General features: G+C 38.1%; 1 protein-coding gene across 3 annotated transcripts in view; it reads right to left on the bottom strand.

The window, feature by feature from the left end:
• Positions 1-433: 433 nt before the first annotated feature.
• The window catches only part of NXPE2 (neurexophilin and PC-esterase domain family member 2), a 222,418-nt gene continuing 202,302 nt past the window's right edge, over positions 434-20,549 (bottom strand). For all 3 annotated transcript variants that reach the window (XM_063608269.1, XM_063608267.1, XM_063608268.1), the window contains 4 exons: positions 14,971-15,704; positions 9,707-9,768; positions 7,761-7,976; positions 434-7,374 (listed from right to left, as the gene is read on the bottom strand). In XM_063608269.1, the coding sequence (XP_063464339.1) occupies positions 6,839-7,374; positions 7,761-7,976; positions 9,707-9,768; positions 14,971-15,575 (1,419 nt within the window). In that variant the 5' untranslated portion in view covers positions 15,576-15,704 and the 3' untranslated portion in view covers positions 434-6,838. The remainder of the gene's footprint in view (positions 7,375-7,760; positions 7,977-9,706; positions 9,769-14,970; positions 15,705-20,549) is intronic.

Below are 20,549 nucleotides of genomic sequence, written 5' to 3'. Positions count from 1 at the left end.
TATGTGTGCAGCAAGACTTGTACTTGAATGCCAACTCACCTGCTCCTTTATTAACAGAGAACTGTTTTTAATCACATGCCTCCTAACGTTGATTCAGTATCGAAGAAAATAGAGAATTCAAGTCATTAATGGATACTGAACAACTGAGACAACAGTCAACCCTTGAACAACAGGGGTTTGAACTGCACTGGTCCACCTATATCTGACTTATTTTCAATCAAATTGTGGATCAAAATATTGAAATAAGTATTTGCAGGATGTTAAACCCATGTATACAGAGGGCCAACTTTTCATATACTCAGGTTCGGGGCTTGAGCATGAGTGAATTTTCATCTACATAGGTGTCCTGCAACCAATTCCCCACATACATAGAGGGACAATTGTATTTCATTTCAGCAAGTTGGACAAAGAAATGACATACTCTTGATTTCCACATTTAAGTTTATTTGCCATGAAAGGCAAAGAACATACATGAGGGTTTTTAAAAATTACTACTGTGGTAACAAAACAACATTAAATTTATCCTCTTAACCATTTTTTCAGTGTACAGTACAGTAGTGTTAAGTATATTCACATGGTTGCAACAGATCTCTAGAACATTTTTACCCGGCAACACTAAAAGTCTATACCACTAAACACTAACTCCCTCTCCTACCAGCCCTTGATAACCACCTTTCTACTTTCTGTTTCTATGATTTTGCCTGCTATGAATACATCATAGGAGTGGAATCCTATAGTATTTATCCTTTTGTCACTGGCTTCTTCCACTTAGCATAATATCCTCAAGGTTCATCCATGTGTGCATGTGACATGATTTCCTTCCTTTACTAAGGTTGCATGGTTTTTCACTGTATGTATATGCCATGTTTTCATTATCTATTCACCTGTTGATGGACATTTGAGTTGCTTCACCTCTTGGCTATTGGAAATAGTCTTGTGATGAACATGGGTGTGCAAGTATCTCCTTGAATTATTTGGAAATAATTCACTTTGCTTTGTGAATATCTAGCCACAGTGGGATTGTTGGATTGTACGGCAATTCTACTTTTAATTTGTGAGGAACCTCCGTACTGTTTTTCAGTATGTATGGTTGCACTGTTTTACATTCCCACTCACAGTGCACAAAGGTTCCAACTTCTTCACATCCTCACAAACACTTGCTGTTTTGTGTTCTTTTGATAGCGGCCATCCTGATGGATGTGAAGTGATACCTCATTGTAATTTTGATTTGCAGTTCCCTAATGATTAGTGATATTGAACATCTTTTTATGTGTTTATTGGCCACTTGTATATCTTTTGTGAAGAAATATCTATTCAACTTCTTTGCCAATTTTTAAATCTATTTGTTTTTTTTACATATTCTGGGTATTAATACCTTATCAGATATAATGTTTGCAATTATTTCTTCCCATACTGTTGGTTGCCTTTTCATTCTGTTGATTGTTTTATATGGCTATGCAGAAGTTTTTAAGTTTGATGTAGTCCCATTTGTTTGTTTTGTTTTTTTTTTTTGTTGCCTTGCATTTGGTGTCATAGCCAAGAAATTACTGCCTAAATCTTTTCCCTTCTATTTTCTTCTAGAAGTTTAATAGTTTTGGATCTTACATTTAGGACTTCACTTGATCTTAGCCAAAAGGCCGAGAAGTGATACATTTAGGTCTTTAATCCATTTTGAGTTAATTTTTGTATATGCTATAAAGTAAGAGTCCAGCTTCATTCTTTTGCATGTCAATATTCAGTTTTCCCAATACTATTTGTTAAAGGGACTGTTCTTTTTTTCCCTACCGTGTAGTTGTGGCACACTTCCTGAAAATCATGTAGCCAGATATGCCCGGGTTTATTTCTGGGCTTTTTGTTCTGTTCCATTGGTCTACATAGCTATCTTTATATCAGTACCACACCATCTTAATTATTGTTGCTTTGAAGTATGTTTTAAAATCAAGGAGTGTGAGGCCTACAACTTTGTTCTTCTCTTTCAATATTATTTAGGCTACTCAACATCCCTTGAGATTCCACATGAATTTTATGATTTTCTAATTCTACAAAAAATGCCACTGGGTTTTGACAGAGATTGCACTGGAGCTGTAGATTGCTTTGGATAGTATGATATTTAAACAAGATTAGGTCTTTCAATCCACAAGCATGGGATATCTTTCCATTTATTTGTATTCTATTTCTTTCAGCAATGTTTTATACTTTTTGGTCTTTCATCTCCTTGATTAAGTCTATTGCTAGCTATTTTATCCTTTTTGGTGCTATAAGAAATGGGATTGTTTTCTTAATTTCCTTTTTGAATTGGTCATTGGTATAGAAATGCAACTGATTTTTGAGTGTTGGTTTTGTGTGCTGAAACTTTGCTGAATCCATTTCCTAGTTCTAACAGGTTCTGTACAGAATCTTTAAGATTTTCTAAATATAAGATCATGTCATCTGTGAACAGAGATAATTTACTTCTGCTTTTCCAATTGTGTGTCTTATCTTTTTTTTGTTATATGCTATATATAACAAAATTTTTTTGTTTTGTTTTGTCTTAATTGCTCTGGCTGGAAATTTCAGTACTATGTTGAATAGTAGTGGTAAGGATGGGCATCTTTGCTTTGTTCCTGATCATAGAGGAAAAACAGTTGTTCCTAGTTGCATATGGTATTAACTGTGGGCTTTTCGTATATGGCTTTTATTGTGTTGAGATAGTTTCCCTCTATTCATAGTTTATTGAATGTTTTTATCATGAAAGGATGTTAAATTTTGTCAAATGCTTTTTCTGCATCAATTGAGATGATCATGTAGTTTTTGTTCCTTATTTTGTTAATGTGGCACATTATATTGACTGATTTTCATATGTTGAGCCATCCTTGTATTCCAGGTATAATTGCCATTTGGTCATGGTATATGATGCTTTTCATGAGCTATTGAATTTGGTTTACTAGTATTCCTTCTTTTTAGGGTTTTTGCATCTATGCTTATCAGGGATATCGGCCTGTAGTTTTCTTTTCTTGTCTTTGTCTTGGTGTCAGGGTAATACTTGCCTCATAGAATGAGTTTGGGGCATTCCTTCCTCTTATTCTTTGGGAGAGTTTGAGGATTGGTGTTAATTCTTCTTTAAATGTTTAGTAGAATTCTCCACTGAAGCCATCTGGGCCTAGGCTTTTTATTGTTGTTGTTATTACCGAAAGGTTTTTGATTACTGTTTCAATGTCCTCTCAGTTATAGGTCTGTTCAAATTTCTTATTTCTTTATGATTCAGTCTTCGTAGGTTGTATGTTTCTATGAATTTATCAGTTTCTTCTAGGTTATACAATTTGTTAGCATACAATTGTTCATAGTAGTCTCTCGAAATCATTTTTATTTCTGTGACATCCATTTTAATGTCTCATTGCCCACTTATAATTTTAGCTATTTGAGTCTTCTCTATTTTTCTTAGTCTAGCTATGAATTTGTTAAATTTTTGATCTTTTTGAAAAACCAACTCTTAGTTTTTTTGATCTTTTCTATGGTTTATGCTTTACTTTATTTCCTTTATCTCTGTTTAATCTTTATTATTCCCTTCCTTCTGCTGACTTTGGGCTTGGTTTGTTCTTCTTTTTCTAGTTCCTTGAAGGGCAGAGTTAGGCTGTTGATTTGCAAACATTTTTCTTTTTTCATGTAAGCATTTATTGCTATGAACTTCCCTGTTATTGCCACTTTTACTGCATCCCATAAGTTTTAGTGTGTTGTATTTTTGTTTTCACTTGTCTCCAGGTATTTCCTAAATCCCTCGTTTGTTCTTCTTTGACCCATAGGCTGTTTAATAGTGCAATGTTTAATTTCTAAATATTTATGGATTTTCCTATTTTCTTTCGGCTATCGATTTCTTTTTTTTTTCTTTTTTGTTTTTTGAGACAGAGTCTCGCTCTGTCACCCAGGCTGGAGTGAAATGACATGATCTTGGCTCACTGCAACCTCCGCCTCCCGGGTTCAAGCGATTCTCCTGCCTCAGCCTCCCGAGTAGCTGGGACTACAGGCATGTGCCCCCACGCCCAGCTATTTTGTATTATTAGTAGAGACAGGGTTTCACCATGTTGGCCAAGCTGGTCTTAAACTCCTGACCTCATGATCCGCCCACCTTGGCTCCCAAAGTGCTGGAATTACAGGCGCTAGCCACCACACCCAGCCTCTGATATTGATTTCTAGTTTTGTTTTATTCCATTGTGCATAAATGGGTTTTTGAAAGAGGTTTGATAATAGCAATAGAGAACATTTCTATGACTTCAAATGGCTTGCTCAAGTCTTGTATATTAGCAATATAGTCATTATCTGCAATAACCTGAAGCTATCACCTTAAGCCAAAACATTATGAAATATTTAGATACCAGAATTTCTTTAAAAAATAAACAAGAAGTAAATGGCTTAAAAGTCAGAGACTTGACACTTACCAACATTTGGTGATTTTTTTTGTTTTTTACTCACCACGAAAAATGATAATGCATTATGGAATTTGCTTTTAAAAATGCAACCAATTACAATGACAAAACATTAAAAAATACTTTCTAGAGAAGAATGCAAGCACATGTTGTGCTATCTGTATAGTACCACTAGCTCCATGTGGCTATTGAACACTTGAAATGTGAATAGTGCAACTGAGGAACTAATTTTTTACTTAATTTAATTTAAATTTAAATAGCCCTATGCAACTAATGGCTACTGTGTTGTACAGTGCAATTCTAGAACAAGAGAAATAATAGACCCTCTTTTATAGGGGCTAATTGATCACATTTAAATTAAAACATTCAATTTGTTGAGGTGAGAGATGAAGGAGAAGGCACATTGTAGAGTGAGTTGTAGAGTGATATAGACAAACTTCAGTGCATGTGAAGAGAAGGTAAGAAAACTAGAAACTATCAGGTCAGAACCAGGTTGAAGGAATTTGAGATGGTCTTCATGGGAAAACGATAACTCATTTAAGCAATTAACATTGCAATGGTTGGAAGAATAATTAAATTTACTTTCAAAGTATCCTAAAGGAGGAATTAGAACCAATAAGTAGCTTGATACAAGGAAGAAATTTCTAACATGAGTTCCCTATTTAGAGAAGTCTAGTGCTAAAGTGTATGACCCAGACTTATGACCTAGGCTTTTCTTTTCTTTTCTTTTCTTTTTTTTTTGAGATGGAGTCTCGCTCTGTCACCCAGGCTGGAGTGTGGTGGCGCAATCTTGGCTCACTGCAACCTCCACCTCCTGATGACCCAAACTTTGTACTGATGTTACAGCATTATAACTTCACTTCCTCTAACTAAGAAACACAGTCCTAAGAGGGGAAGTATCCTTAATAACAATATTCCCACTCTTGAGACCTAGAGTATATTAATAGAAAGGGTGTATATCTTTCTAATAAGAGGAAGATTTAGAGACAAAATTTGTCATTTGAGGCCCTCTGGAGGGGATCCCAAATCATATTTTAGGATATCCAAGAATCAGGGTTTTGGGGTCTGTACGTTAACATAATACTAAGTTGTTTTCTCTCAATGAGCCTGTGGGTTTTGAAGTATGATCCATGATTCTTACTGGAATCTAGAGAACAACTGGTTACTAAGTTCCAAATAATTTTCCTAAGCAAGAAGACTGCTATTATGATCCCACTAAGTTTTCCTGTATACATCACGTTTTCTCTAAACTTGAATCATTTAATCTATGCATTTCTGGGCTGCACATGTCTTCAGATTATGGGTGATGATGATTTGCTATTCAATCATCATGCTCAGCACTGGAGACATGCCTTTAAATTTGGTTTTCTCTTCCTAGAAGCACTATTTACAGTAGCCAAAAGGGGAAACAACCCAAATGTCGATCAACAAATGAATGGATAAACAAAATGTAGTACATACTTACAACGGAATATTATTCAGTCTTAAAAATGAAGGAAAATTCGGACAAATGCTACAATGTGGATGAACCTTAAAGACATATGCTAAGTGAAATACGCCAGACAGAAAAGGACAAATGCTGCATGTTGCCACTTATATGAGCTACCTAAAATAGTCAAATTCAGAAGGACAGAAAATACAATGGCGGTTGCCATGGGCCAAGGACAGGAGCGAATGGGGAGTTATTGTTTAATAGGTACCAAGTTTCTTTTTGGAATGTTAAAAATGTGCCAGAGATGGATCATGATGAGGGTTTCACAACATTGTAAATTACTTAATATCACTGAATTGTACACTTAAAAATGGTTTATAGCCGGGTGTGGTGCTGCACGCTGGTGATCCCAGCTACGTGGGAGGCTGAGTCAGGAGAATCGCTTGAACCCGGGAGGCAGAGGTTGCAATGAGCTGAGATCATGCCACTGCACTCCAATCTTGGTGACAGAGTGAGACTGTCTCAAAAAATAAAATAAAATAATAAGGCATGGTGGCTCACGCCTGTAATCCCAGCACTTTGGGAGGCCGAGGTGGGCAGATCACCTAAGGTCAGGAGTTCGAGACCAGCCTGGCCAACCAGATAGTGAAACCCCATCTCTACTAAAAAATACAAAAATCAGCTGGGCATGGTGGTGGGCACCTGTAATCCCAGCTACTTGGGAGGCTGAGGCAAGAGAATCACTTGAACCTTGGAGGTGGAGGTTGCAGTAACCCAAGATCACATCATTGCACTCCAGTCTGGGCAACAGGAGCAAAACTCTATCTCAAAAATAAAATAAAATAATAAAATGGCTTAAATGGTAAATGTTATGTTACATATATTTAACTTTAATAAAACTTTTTCAAATTTAGTTTCCTCAAAACTTGGATTGCATTAAACTATCTTCGCTGTATATGTGAGATCATCTATAGAAAGTGGCTAGTGCTATTTTTGTATTTTTCCTCTAACAAATGTAGTTTAAGAACATGCCAATCTGATTTTGAATCACATAATCCGGTGGATGGGCATTGTTGGTGCAATATGCAATCGTCATGTCCCAGGCATCAATAATACCCACATTAAGATCCACAAAAATATCTCTTATGATAAGATTCTGAATATAGCCATGAAAGTCACTGAACATCTCTGCATTTTCTTGTATCTCTCTGGTGTTTTCAGTTTTAAGTATCACCTTGGTCTCCGGGCTTCGCAAGAATAGACGTTCAATGGCCTTTTGAATATTGATGGCCCTACGGATGAAAATGTTGATGGGAAAGGGTCTGAAGTGTTGGCCAAGGGTAATGACAATGGCTGTGTTTTTGTCTCCTGCTACCCGGTCAATTTCCCGTGGGATATAGTTTTCATCTTTCACTGAGAATAACTTTTTGGTAACAAATGGATGACCATGTTTTTTCCACTGAATCAAAATATGTCTTTCAACATCCAGAAGAACATGTGTTTTAAAGATCCCAGCTCCATGATGATCAAAATATTTTAGGGCTGATGAAAGACAAATCAATAAATATTTTAACAAAAGGAAAATGATATAACTTTAAACTGCACACAACATGTGTAAAATTGTAACCAAGATCACTTCTAACTAAGCACTATTGCCTATGTAAGGTGGATAATTTTACCAGATGCATTACAATCTTAACAAAATATTGAACTTGTTATGAGAATACATGAAGAGGAAGAAAAATATTAACATTTGTGAATGAAAAGATAAAATTTAACTTTTTATTAAAAGCCCAAAGCCAAAAGTTAGGCAAATTAAAAAAAATAAAATAAAATACATATTAGAAAAGAAAAGCAAATAATTCTAATTATTATTTCAAAACCCTCAAAAGTCAAATAGAATTTCAAAATATAAATTAAATACATACTTTTCACAGCTTTTTGTAAGTAGTAAATCCACTGACGCAGTGTTGAATCTCCCATGAGATAAATAAGTTTTCTTTCCAAGCAGTCATTTATATTTTTTGTTTCAATGAACTTGATCTGTTTACAAAATGCTGTAATCCACATTTTTTTCAAAGTATAACCACTGGGGAAAGGAGTCTTCATTCCAATCTGGCAGTTCTTTTTTATGTTCTCGCTCTCTGGCAATACAAATTTCCAGATTAAGTAATTTTTATTACCACAAATTATTTTGGAAAAATGTTTCTCATTTTTGCCTTCCTTTTCCTCTTTTTCCTCCCCCTTTCTCTTCAGCTCTATTTTGCCCTCCTCTCTTCCACAAATATTTATTTAATAAGATCATGTTAAAAGGGTGAATTAAATAGCTTTTCTTGAATAGTTTTTCTTGGAGTGGGGATCTGTTGACTTTTGTGCATTTGCAATGTGTCCCTGGGCTCCACCTTGTCCCCAGAGCCACGCTGCTGTGGAACAGCCAGCCAGAGTCAGGAGGAAATGTGTGGCCGTGAAATAGCAGGGCACAGTGGCCCTGCCAAATATTACACCAATGACATTGGCCTCGCTGAATTGTAAATCTCATCTTCCTCAAACTACTTATCCAGGAAAAGAAGCTTGAATGTGTTTATGAAATGAGTGTCTCACATTGTTTATTTTGTGTGTCCCAGAATCATCTTCTCTGGCTAATACTTTTTTAAAAATCCTTAAATCTTAATTGTCATGTCTAGAACTGAATGTAATATTCTCAGTGTGATCTGACACAGAAAAAAGTAGGATCATGACCTCCCTGTTCTGAACACTCCTCTATTAAAATAGCCTAAACTGTATTTACTGACTCCTATTGAGTTTTCCCCCAGGTAAGTTTCTGAGGCCACTTCTATATTCACCACTTAAAATGCACATCTTCTTTGTCATCTACCTGCATTGTTGGGATATGGGGTACACATTGAGGAACTTACATTTGTTCGTATTGAATAACATCAGATTTGTAAGTGGCTCCAAAAATTACAGTCTGGTACTATCTTCCAAGAAACTGCCTGACTTTACTAGAAATTACTGTCCAGGCAAGAGGGAAATAAAAGAGGTGTTACGAACATTCAAATTGCCTCAAGAATCTAAGAACTTTCTTCAGTGTAAAAGTTGGGTGTGAATGATAGTTGCCCTAGCAGGGAAGGGATCTGTCTTCTTCATAGATTGTGAGCTTTACATCTGGGTTCATGATTTATTTGTATTTATGTTCTCCACAGGGTTTAGCAAATTTCTTTGTACAGTAGGACCTCAGTAAACACTTGCTAAATGCATGAAAAAGGGGTGATGAGTAATGGTACACCCCGTTGATTGTTATAATGGAAGTCCTTTGCTTTACTTTAATTTTGAAATTCACTTCATTTCCCGTGTAGCAGAATCATCACTTCTATGAGTGAAATGGTTTTGTGTTGACCACTAAAGTTCATATGATTAAACTGAGAAAAAATTCACAGAAATTTCTAGTTCATAGAACTTCAAGTAATATGGCTTGGCTAAATGAGAAATTAGAAACCACCAAAGAAATGTCCTAACTCTGAATCTGTGCAGCTCATCTGAGACATTTTTCACATAGCACCAGCACCTGATCATTGGCTCTGGAGGAATAAATCTCAAATTTAAATACAAATAGCCTGTACATTTTGAGGCAGTGCCACTGAAGTTAATGGTTTCCCTAGCCTTTTATATCTGACTTGGGATGAAAATTGGTTTAAATCGATATGAAAATAATTTCCAAGAATAAAATCCCTTCTCTAAAACCCAAGGTGGTTGATGTAATTTGTCCCAGGAAATGAGAGATCAAATCATTAATGTGGAATAAATATCTCTAAGTAAGCATGTCCTTTCCGTGGATAAATTGTGATCATGGCAGACAACAACACTCCAGACTTACTGTTGCATGGTATGACCTCAATGGGAGTAAAGTTCTTCATCATTTCAACTCCTATGTTGGACCTGCAAGAAATGGGAAAATAAATTAGCTTACTATCTGCCCGGATAATAAAGTAGGAATCACTGGTTTAGATGGATTAAACCTCTCTTCTCCAAATGCCTTTCCCCCCCTTATTTTGATATATTTAAGATATCCTGGGGAAGTAAATGGGTCAGGATTCTGGAAAGCTGTTCCTCTCCTAATGGCAGGGAATCTAGAGATCCAGAGAAAGTCACTCACCCTCCATATGCAATCCATCAAATCTATCTAACATCTATCTATCTATCTGTCTGTCTATCTATCATCTATCTATCTATCTATCTATCTATCTATCTATCTATCTATCTATCCTTATTTTAATTTTCCCTTCTAAATGGCTCTCTACCACAAACTACCCTCTCCACATTTTCCACCTGTAGTAATTCAGGCCCTCATCACGCTTTCCAAGGCTAGTGCTTCTCAAACTTGAGCGTGCATCAGAATTACCTGCAGTACTTTATTACAACTCCAATTGCTGAGCCTCACACCCAGAATTTCTGATTCAACAGTTATGGGGTAAATTCTCAAGAATTTGGATTTCTATAATAACAAGCTCTTGGGCTAACCCAAAGCCAATGGTCTAGGGACATTACTTTGAGAACCCTGTCCTAAATTATTATAATACTATCTTTCTGCCCTTTTGGTTTATCCCACCTAAATACAAACCCTATGCTACCTGTTTTATTCCCCTATGTAAAACGTTCCCATGACTTTCTGTCCTCAACCTACAGAAAAAGCTCCCTAACTGGTATAAAAATCTCCTATGAGTGTCTACATTGCCAGCTTCATCTTCATCTACTCTTCACCTTCTTGAGTTCCCAGGAGTCTATTTTTCATAGTCTGTTATCTCCCTCAGATAGGAATCAAGTCAATATTATTCAGTATAATATTTCGAGTGCCCAGCACAGTGAGCTTCGTCTCAAGGTATCAGTCCCAATGACTATGGTGACTATGTCCAGCCAAATTGAATTCACTCTATCAGAATGAAATCCATCTAGGGGAAGGTAGGCCCTTTCAGAGCCAGAGCCACAGACATCTTCAAGAGGGATAGAGAAAGCCCTTTCTAAGATTGAGAAGAATTGTCTGAATCTCAGGAAATGAGTTTTTGGGTCAAGTGAGGATAATATCCCCTTCATCAAGAAGGCCAGAGGACTGAAGACAGGTCAGGGTGGCTGGGTGTGATGGCTGCATGGAGTGGTGGAGTCATGAGAGACAGCACTATGGCCCATTGACTTTAGAATAAGATCGACTGGGAATCCCGTTCTGACTCTGCAATTCAACTGGATATGTGACTTTGGCCAACCTATTTAATATGCCTAAATTTTCTCATCTTCAAAATGAGCATAATAATAGTCACTCCAGAGTATTTTACTGAGGATAAATTGTATAATACAAAGTAGGCATCTAACATAAAGGTTGGCATATAGTAGGTGCTCAACAAATCATTGCAATTATTATTACTGAGGATCCCATCAGACCTATTTTTGGCACAAGAGTAAGATTTGTCTTTAAGAAATTTAATCTGACCAAACCTCTATTCTCCCATACCTTTCTCAGGTAAGGCTGAGGATAACAAAAGAAATTGAGACCCGGCTACCTTGTAAATTTGGTTACCAAAGAAAAATTTGATGCTACATTAAAATTAGGATTAAAACCATGTATTAATGTTATAAAGGAATTCATTTTAATGTCTCCTGTTTTTGTAATTGTGTATGTGCATTAAATTTTAAAAAGGGGTCTATAATTAATTAGACCATAATAGAAACTAACAGAATAGTGAACAACTGTGTTACCTATGTGATGTCTTCTCCTATGGTAACTCCTCATTTATGTTTTTATCATGATTATCCACAAAACTCTTAAAAAGAAAAAGACTTTTTTAATTTAAGGAAATAAATGTCCTAGGAAGTAACATTTCTGATTCTTCAGCCAAGGGTGAGGGAGAGAACCCAAGTGGGGAAATATATTTACAGTCATCCCTCAGTATATGTGGGAGATTGGTTCCAGGACCCCCACCACATCTACAAAAATCAGCATATGCTCAAGTCCTGCATTCAGCCCCACGGAACCCAAGTATGTGAAAAGTCAGCTCTCCATAGATGTAGGTTTTGCATCCTGTGAATATTATATTTTTGATCCACATTTGATTGAAAATGCTTTGAATATAAGTGGATTTGTGCAGTTCAAATCTGGGTTGTTCAAGGGTTAACGGTACTATGTTACAAATGAAACAGAAACTGGCTTAGTCCCTGTATTCGTGAGAAGGAAAGATGTCAAAGAATTGGGCTTGGGTCTAGGAAGGGGCCCTAGAGCTTAGCAATAGAATGGTCCGTGAGACTTCTTGGATGTGTAATCAGCTGTTCCTTGCATATGCACTACATCACCTGTAGGGAGACTGAAATCTCTATTTCCATGCAGTAGGGGAAAAAAACTTCATAGCTTGAATAGAGCAGGGGATCTGGGAAGGACTTATGTCTATTTGGAAATAAAGCAGCTTACTATCATGATTACTGTCATGAGCACAGCCCTCTTGAGAAGCCTGATTAGGACCCAAAGTATGTGCCAGTCTGCCAGACTAGGGACTTTGGATTTCCTGAGACACAGCCAGCAACTGTGCAAGGATGGTACCTTCAACCCAGGCTTCAATGAGGACCACCTCAAGAGGGATCCAGTTGTAGCTAACAGGGAATACAGAATCAGGCACATATAAAACATATAGAGTATAGAATCTTAAGTCCACCCTTAGACTTAAGACAGAATTCTGAGACCTTCAAGACAGGAAGACCTTTATGTCTCCATGATTATTTTTCCTTTGCTTCATAAAAATTTATTTTTAAAATCCCAGCTTCTTTTAGCTGAGCCATAGGGGATAAAGAGATTTTTCCATACCTTGATCAGGAAAATGTAAAGAAGTGAAGGTGACGTAGGGGTGAAAGGGAGAGCCTGTAGTGATGTAGGGTCAGTTGTGCCCAGCTCTCTGTGTCATCATAATGCTTAAATTGGATTTGAACTTGAATTTCCAGGATATTGTGCTATGCTGGAAATTTGCCCTCTGAAGACATATCAGAAAACTAAAGCCTTTCTATGGCAGCAGCTCCCAAACTGGGGAACCAAAGTCTCTTTAAATGATCCATAAAATAAGTGGTCTGTGGCCAAATAAATTTGGGAAATGCTGTATGCTCTATTCTTGCTTGAAGGGATACATATTAAAGTTTCTGAGAAGTCCTGCTGCAAAGAAACCAACTTAACTTTAATTATTTCTCCAGATTGTATTATTTTACTTATTTTTTTTTATTCAACAAATAGTTATTCAGAACTTTCTCAGTGTCAGGCATTGTGCTGGGCCTGTGAGACAAAATACTGGCCCTGAATGGCTTCCTGACAGACATAGATGACTTCTAAGGCCCTGCCTACCTATCTCATCTTCTCTCTCCCTCACTTCCTGCGTTCCAGCCTTTCTGCACTCCACCCCCACCATGGTTCCTAGAACATTCCAACATGCTCTTGCCTCAGGTCCCATTCCTTCTCTTGAGAATGCTGTTTCCCGAAAATTCACATGACTTACTCCCTCACTTAACTCAGGTTGCTGCTCAAGACAAGCCTTACCTGACACCGTTTCAAAATAGCATCAACCATCACGTTTGAAACTGTCACTCTTTGACCTTCATGTTAAAGAGTTTTAATATTAAAAGAGTTTAAATTTCACCCTTAGAGCTGTGGGGTCATCTTAAAGCTTTTAAGGAGGAAATAGTAAAAGACAAATCTGTTTATTTACTTTTTGTCCTTCTATCCCACTAGAATGTTAATTCCTAACACCTAGTGCTGTGTCTGGAATACAGAAGGCGCTGACTACTTATAAATTGAAAGAATGGGCTGGGCGTGATGGCTCATGCCTATAATTCCAGCATTTTGGGAGGCTGAAGTGGGTGGATCACCTGAGCTGGGGAGTTCAAGACCAGCCTGGCCCACATGGTAAAACCCTGTCTCTACTAAAGATACAAAAATTAGCCAGGGGTGGTGGCAGGTGCCTGTGGTCCCAGCTACTCAGGAGGCTGAGGCAGCAGAATTTCTTGTACCCAGGAGGCGGAGGTTGCAGCGAGCTGAGATCGCACCACTGCACTCCAGCCTGGGTGACAGAGCAAGACTCGGTCTCAAAAAAAAAAAAAAAATGAATGAATGGTGAAAAGTAGTTAACACTTAATGCTCTGCAGAGCTTACAACTTAACAGAGGATATTAAAAATAAATTGGAAAATTAATAATGTAATAAGAATTATGTTGGGGAAGAACAAAATGCTAAGGAAAAATACAGGACTAGAACTTCAGTCAGGGAGATGGAAAGTTTCCTAGAGGAAATGATGTGTAAACCAAAGCTTGTGAAATGCCAGAGGTGAGAGGACATGGTCCATTTGTTAAATAAAAGGAGTTCCATTGACGGACAGAGGGCAAGGCAGCATAAAGGTGAGACAAGAGGCTGCCAAGGGAGGAAAGTCCTTGTAAACATATTAAAGAGTTTAAATTTCACCTTTAGAGCCGTGGGGTCATCTTAAAGCTTTTAAGGAGGAAATAGTAAAAGACATAAATGCATTTCAAAAACATTAGTCTAGGTGCAGTGTGGAGAATAGATTGGAAGAAACAGGACTGAGGGCAGAGAAATCAGCTCTGGGGATTGTTGCAATGATCTGAGGTATGATGGCAGGTTATACAAGGATAGAGGCAATGGTGGTAGACAGAAATGGCTGGGTTCAGGAGATAGTTGGGATGTATAATGTATAGAGCTTGATGATTCACTGGATGTAAGGGGTAAAGCTCAACTGAACAATGATATCATTCACCACTTTTTTATTGTACAGCATCTATTAATACTCTATAGGATTAGTATTCCCTGGAACACATTATAGAAAATACTAGTCTATAAAAAATTACTGAACCTGGAAGTATTGCAAACCATGGAGAACTATAGGTCTATATTAAGTGCTTCACTGGTTATACTCCTGTCAGCAAATAGTTCTAGGGGTGACTTGTATGGATCCCTGTGAACACACTCCAAGCTGAACTGACTCTAAGGACCTAATTATAATTTAGTCAACATAATTGACATGATACAAAAGTTTGATTAGGCAAAACTACCAGGCAGAGTTTGGTCGGATACCTCTTTTTATCTGTTATTGTATTTGAAAGCCTTTACCTGTGGAAAAGCCTCCATTCTTCCTTGCTAAGATAGGAAATATTTCTTGTCCTAGTGGTCACGTGGGTCAAGGCCTCACAGGGCATATGTTGAGGCCTCACACAATAGAAGGCTTCTTGGTCTCTGTCATCCATGTACTGGCACAGTTCAGCATTTGTGTTTAGGGTCAGGCCACATTCAGTGAAGACATTGGAGCTTCTGTTGGCAAACAGGCCAATGAAGATGATCCTATCACATCCTTGGTTCCTTGCCCTCCAGAGAGCTGATACCCCTTCACTGGGGTGGATGAGCAGCAGAGACAGGGAGACCTGGCCCTCCCAGAACAGAGTGAAGCTGACCAGGTAGGTGCCGTTGTTGAAGTCAGTCACCTTTCCCGAAGCACCTGCCATTAGTGCTGGGGAGTACATCCTGGCCCTCAGGAAATCCCCACCATATTGCTTCCTGCATCCCAAGTGGTCCCTCACCTCCAGAAGGATGTCCAGCTGATCCCCCCTGCAGTACGTATCTTGAGGGTTGAGGATGGTGGCTGTGCTGTGTGTGGCACTTGTGGTGGTATTCACATGGGTGAAAGGTCTGGGTGGGATCTGCTGGTCTAGTTTCTCCATAATGTCCTTTATTCTAAGTTCAGTCTCTTTTGGTGAAACTGCTGGACACAGTGGTGTTTCAGAGTGTGAATATTTTTTGAAGATGTTCCCTTGGTTCAGGATAATATGGTTTTCCAAGTTGAACGAGAACTGAAATATTGAAAGGGAAAAGAAAATATCATCAGCAAACAATAGGGCTTGCTTTTCAATATTAATTATTATGGCTTATTTTACATCTTTCAGTGTGATAAATTAAATATCAAAAATCGATACTAACTGGCTTTCAGTTATGGAATCTTCAGAATTGGTTTCCACGTAGTATGACTTCCTCTGCTGCCAGCAGATGGTTTTCTTTAGGAGTCACTGACTTAAAAATTAACTAGATACAATCAATACATACTATTTCATGATTCAATTTTAGAGTTTTTCCTTTTGCTATCCCCTCACTTGACTTTTCTTTTTAAAAACCATATTATCATTTTCTATATCAACAATGCAAACAACAGAGCACAATGTGGTACATGTTTCATGTGCACTGGGAAGGAATGTATATTCCACTGCTGTTGGAGGAAGTGTTTTATGAATGTCAATCAGATTTAGTTGAAGGGTTGTGTTCTCTACTTCTTCTACATTTTTGCTGACTCTATTAGTTTCATGGGGCTGACATCACAAAGCATCACAAATTTAGTGACTTAAAAGAACATAAATTTATTCACTCATAGTTCTGGAGGCCAGAAGTCAGAGATCAAGGTGTCAACAGGGTTGGTTCCTTATAGACGCTTTGCAAAAGAATATATTCCATACATGTCTCCTAACTCCTGGTGGTTTCCAGTAATCCTTGGTGTTCCTTGGCTTGTAGACAGCTTATTTCAATCTCTGCCTCCATTTTTATGTAATCTTCCCCTCTGTGTGTGTTTTCCCCTTTTCTTCTCTTAAAAGGACAGTTGTGACTGGATTTAGGATCCCCCTTAATCCAGGATGATCTCATCTTGAGCCCTTTCACTTATTTACATCATCAAAGAGTGTTTTTCTAAATATAGTGGCACGTCCTTATTCATGGTTTTAGTTACCCATGGTCAACCATGGTCCAAAAATAGGTGAGTATAGTACAATAAGATATTTTGAGAGAGAGAAAGAGACAGAGAGAGAAGCCATATTTATATAACTTTTATTACAGTATGTTGTTATAATTGTTCTATTTTAATATTAGTTATTTTTGTCAGTCTTACTGTGCCTAATTTATAAATTAAACTTTATCATAGATATCTATGTACAAGAAAAAAACAGCATTTACACTGTATAGCGTTTGGTACTATCTGCGGTTTCAGGCATCCACTGGGGTCTTGGAATATATATTTAGTAGATTTAAGAGGACTACTGTAGCTCATATTCAGGGGTTTCAGGTAGACACATTTTTAGGGGGCCATCATTCAACCTGCTAAACTGACTTTCTCTCTACATATTTTATCAATTACTAAGAACAATGTTAATGTTGTTGACTATGATTCTGAATTTTTCCTTTTCTTTTTATTGATATATGCTTTTCTTCAAATATTTTGTAGCTCTGCTATAAGATGTACACACATGTATTGGTTGTTATGTATTTTGGGTGAACTGTCACTTTTACCATTACATAATGATCTTATGTAATGGGCAGAAGGGCACCCACAGTCAGAATTGAGTGGTGAATGCAGAGAGTTCCCCAGCAGTAGGCACTGGAATTAGTCTTTTTCCTGTCACAAGCCTGGAGCAGGAGGAGAGTTTCTGAAGACAAAGTTTCGCCTGGGTGGTGAGGCTTGTAGCTGGGGACAGCTTTGCAACCTGGAACTAGTCTGTGGGTGTCAATCCTGGTGTCCCAGCCTGCTCCCTTGGCCATTTGGGGAACAGTGCCCCATCAGCTCCAAGAAGTAGAATGGAGGCAGACCCCACTTTCCCTGGAGATCTAACCCTCAGCACTATCTGCCCCTAAGGGAAGGGGGAGCACAGCTCACCAAAGCCCCCCTTGGGTCAAAGAAAATGCAAGCATGGCACCAACTACTGAAGGTGGCATCACCAAAGCCCAGGAATGGACGTGGAGAGGAGGTCATCTCTCACCCCCACCTTTCTTCTCAGTGTACTGTTGCAGACATAGCAGCAGCTCTTCCTATCAGGGCATGGGGAGCATGGGCTGAAAGAGACAGCTTCTCCAGTGTCTCTACCACCACTGAAGGTGAATGTGTGCTGGGAGAGGGCATGATTCACACTTCCCAATTTGTCTCTGCCCCTGCCCCTAGCTGCCAGCTATTACTCTTAAATACCACACACTAGACTGCAGCTTGAATTACACCATCAAACAAAACCACATTGCTACAAAAAGCAATATCTGAGAAAGCCACTGCAACCTATCTGTAACCAATGAACCCATAAAGAGCTTAGGCACCCTGAAAGCACCGAGAAACAAAGCCAATTGATCATACACAACATACACCATAGCCATACCCCCAAGAAAAAAAAGAAAGAAAAAATCGAGAATCCCTATCCAAATGATAGCAAATTCAAAGGAAAGAAAAGAAGTGTCAACTCCGTCAGATGAGAAGGAACCAGTGTAAGAACTCTGGCAATACAAAAAACCAGAGTGTTTCATCACCTCCAAAGGATGCCATTCACTCACAAACAATGTATATTAACTAGAATGAAACATCTGAAATGACAGGTGTAGAATTCAGAATGTGAATGGCAAGGAAACTCAACAAGATTCAAGAGAAATTTGAAATTCAACACAAAGGCGCCAGAAAAAATGATCCAAGATTTGGAAGATGACATAGCTGTACTAAGAAAGAATCAAAAAGAACTTCTGGAATTAAAAAATTGACTATAGGAATTTTAAAATACAGTTGGAAACCTTAACAATAGTCTAGACCAAGCAGAAGGAATTTTAGAGATCAAAGACCAGTTTTTTCAATGAACCACTCAGACAAAAATAAAAATAATTTTTAAAAATGAACAAAGACTCCAGCTTTGTTCTTTTGGCTTAGGATTGACTTGGCGATGCGGGCTCTCTTTTGGTTCCATATGAACTTTGAAGTAGTTTTTTCCAATTCTGTGAAGAAAGTCATTGGTAGCTTGATGGGGATGGCATTGAATCTGTAAATTACCTTGGGCAGTATGGCCATTTTCACGATATTGATTCTTCCTACCCATGAGCAAGGAATGTTCTTCCATTTGTTTGTATCCTCTTTTATTTCCTTGAGCAGTGGTTTGTAGTTCTCCTTGAAGAGGTGCTTCACATCCCTTGTAAGTTGGATTCCTAGGTATTTTATTCTCTTTGAAGCAATTGTGAATGGGAGTTCACTCATGATTTGGCTCTCTGTTTGTCTGTTGTTGGTGTATAAGAATGCTTGTGATTTTTGTACATTGATTTTGTATCCTGAGACTTTGCTGAAGTTGCTTATCAGCTTAAGGAGATTTTGGGCTGAGACGATGGGGTTTTCTAGATAAACAATCATGTCGTCTGCAAACAGGGACAATTTGACTTCCTCTTTTCCTAATTGAATACCCTTTATTTCCTTCTCCTGCCTGATTGCCCTGGCCAGAACTTCCAACACTATGTTGAATAGGAGCGGTGAGAGAGGGCATCCCTGTCTTGTGCCAGAAGAACAAAGCTGGAGGCATCACACTACCTGACTTCAAACTATACTACAAGGCTACAGTAACCAAAACAGCATGGTACTGGTACCAAAACAGAAATATAGATCAATGGAACAGAACAGAGCCCTCAGAAATAACGCCGCTTACCTACAACTATCTGATCTTTGACAAACCTGAGAAAAACAAGCAATGGGGAAAGGATTCCCTATTTAATAAATGGTGCTGGGAAAACTGGCTAGCCATATGTAGAAAGCTGAAACTGGATCCCTTCCTTACACCTTATACAAAAATCAATTCAAGATGGATTAAAGATTTAAACGTTAGACCTAAAACCATAAAAACCCTAGAAGAAAACCTAGGCATTACCATTCAGGACATAGGCGTGGGCAAGGACTTCATGTCCAAAACACCAAAAGCAATGGCAACAAAAGACAAAATTGACAAATGGGATCTAATTAAACTAAAGAGCTTCTGCACAGCAAAAGAAACTACCATCAGAGCGAATAGGCAACCTACAACATGGGAGAAAATTTTCGCAACCTACTCATCTGACAAAGGGCTAATATCCAGAATCTACAGTGAACTCAAACAAATTTACAAGAAAAAAACAAACAACCCCATCAAAAAGTGGGCGAAGGACATGAACAGGCACTTCTCAAAAGAAGACATTTATGCAGCCAAAAAACACATGAAAAAATGCTCATCATCACTGGCCATCAGAGAAATGCAAATCAAAACCACTATGAGATATCATCTCACCCCAGTTAGAATGGCAATCATTAAAAAGTCAGGAAACAACAGGTGCTGGAGAGGATGTGGAGAAATAGGAACACTTTTACACTGTTGGTGGGACTGTAAACTAGTTCAACCATTGTGGAAGTCAGTGTGGCGATTCCTCAGGGATCTAGAACTAGAAATACCATTTGACCCAGCCATCCCATTACTGGGTATATACCCAAATGACTATAAATCATGCTGCTATAAAGACACATGCACACGTATGTTTATTGCGGCATTATTCACAATAGCAAAGACTTGGAACCAACCCAAATGTCCAACAATGATAGACTGGATTAAGAAAATGTGGCACATATACACCATGGAATACTATGCAGCCATAAAAAATGATGAGTTCATATCCTTTGTAGGGACATGGATGAAATTGGAAACCATCATTCTCAGTAAACTATCGCAAGAACAAAAAACCAAACACCGCATATTCTCACTCATAGGTGGGAATTGAACAATGAGATCACATGGACACAGGAAGGGGAATATCATACTCTGGGGACTGTGGTGGGGAGGGGGGAGGGGGGAGGGATAGCATTGGGAGATATACCTAATGCTAGATGACGAGTTAGTGGGTGC

Source organism: Pan paniscus, chromosome 9, assembly GCF_029289425.2.
Source record: "Pan paniscus chromosome 9, NHGRI_mPanPan1-v2.0_pri, whole genome shotgun sequence".
NCBI lineage: Eukaryota > Metazoa > Chordata > Mammalia > Primates > Hominidae > Pan > Pan paniscus.
Note: the sequence above shows the minus strand (reverse complement) of the source record. Positions and strands in the feature narration are given on the sequence as shown.